This window comes from Octodon degus, unplaced genomic scaffold, assembly GCF_000260255.1.
Source record: "Octodon degus isolate 3935 unplaced genomic scaffold, OctDeg1.0 scaffold00246, whole genome shotgun sequence".
NCBI classification, from domain to species: Eukaryota; Metazoa; Chordata; class Mammalia; order Rodentia; family Octodontidae; genus Octodon; species Octodon degus.
In genome coordinates this window covers 2,522,442-2,523,972 of record NW_004524822.1, presented here as the reverse complement: position 1 = coordinate 2,523,972, position 1,531 = coordinate 2,522,442, and the positions used below count along the sequence as shown (strand labels likewise).

At 39.5% G+C, this 1,531-nt stretch overlaps 1 protein-coding gene across 1 annotated transcript in view; it reads left to right on the top strand.

Annotated features, from left to right (window-relative positions):
* Syne1 (spectrin repeat containing nuclear envelope protein 1) overlaps nucleotides 1-1,531 on the top strand; it is a 564,055-nt gene that overhangs the window by 157,379 nt on the left and 405,145 nt on the right. Inside the window, 1 exon segment of the mRNA XM_023706255.1 lies at nucleotides 798-976. Coding sequence (XP_023562023.1) covers nucleotides 798-976 — 179 coding nt within the window.

Here is a 1,531-nt window from a genome sequence, read left to right as displayed (position 1 = left end):
AAAAAAAAAAAAAGAACTCCAACAAAGATATTAAATCTGAAAGGTGGACATGTCACAATAGAGATGAAATATAAGGAGCTAAGGAATAAGTAATATTTTTTCCTCTGGTAAAGAGGAATTCTAGGTAGTATGAAACATGATGGCAAAATAATTTGCCATAATACATTTGTATAACCTTTAGTTTTAGTTTATTGATGGTATTGATCTGTTTCCCGTTGCTACAACAATGTAAAGAGGCAGAGTAACCTACAAATAAAATGTCTATGGAGAACCCCAGTTTTGCAGACTGAAAGTTCCAGCAGCTCAGAGCCAGCTTTTGCTTCCTGGCAGAGTGAGTGCAGGAGGGACAGGACACACGGTGAGACCGGAAGTAGAGAGGCTACAGAAGTGCTAGGCTTGCTCTTGTATAACAGCCCTCTCATGAGAACTAATGAAGAAAAAGTAAAGAAAAAATTATATGAACTCCTTTTTCTCAGAGAACCTCTCCAGTGTCTTCCCACTAGGCTCCATCTCCTCAAGTCCACCGTCTCCAGCATCACCACCCAGGGGCTCAGGCTTCCCACCTGGGAACCCTTGGGGCATAAGCTCAAAACATCCAGAGCACAGTATTCAGTCATCAGTATTTGGACAAATATTTTTTATTATGTGTCAGATACAATTAGAGGTGCTGTAGAAAGTTATGTCAGGGATGTTAAGGATTGTAAGGTAAATCATTTGTAGTTACAAGAGGAAACTCTCTGAGGAAAGCAGAACAAAGGTCCTTCTGATGTTTCTGCTGGCTGTTAACTTACACGCAGATTGAGGAGCTGACCAGCAACCTGCCGCAGCTGCAGTCCTTGTCCAGTAGCGCGTCCTCTCTGGACAGCACCGTCAGCTCCGAGGCAGCCAGTCCGCCGAGTAAGCGCAAGGTGGCCACCAAGATCCCGGGAAACGCCAAGAAGGCGCTGTTGAAGTGGGCGCAGTGTGTGGCGGGCAAGTAAGTGCAACGGTTTGTTTCAATGTGAAAACCTCCTATGATTGGAGCTTTCAGCCTTCTTATCACTTGTTACTCCTTCCAGTGATCCAGAATTTGAAGAAAAATTTGAATGAGTCCCTTTGCTTCAGCTTTTCTTTCACTCATCTTGAATTAAACTATAACCCTAAAATCACTACTAACACTCATTCTAGGAAAATTCTTCACGTGATGTGCCTGATAAATTAAACTGATTCAGCCTTCACTTTTGATTGATAACATGAAGGTTAATTATAATTAGATCAATATTTAGAGTTCCTGCTTCTGTTGTTGTAATCTTTACACAAATTGTCTCAAGACTAACAAGTAATGCATATGTAAAATAAGATCCACATTCCTAAAGCAATTGGATTTGTTTTTATTTCTTAAAAATTTCTAGCAATTTATTTTTAAAAGCTTTTCCTTTAGTTTTTTTTTTTTCAACAAATAATACACTGCATATATTCTTCTTAGTGGTTAATTGCTGTACAAGATTTTTCCTTTAGTTTTATCTTTCCAGACAGATCCATTGTCAACTCT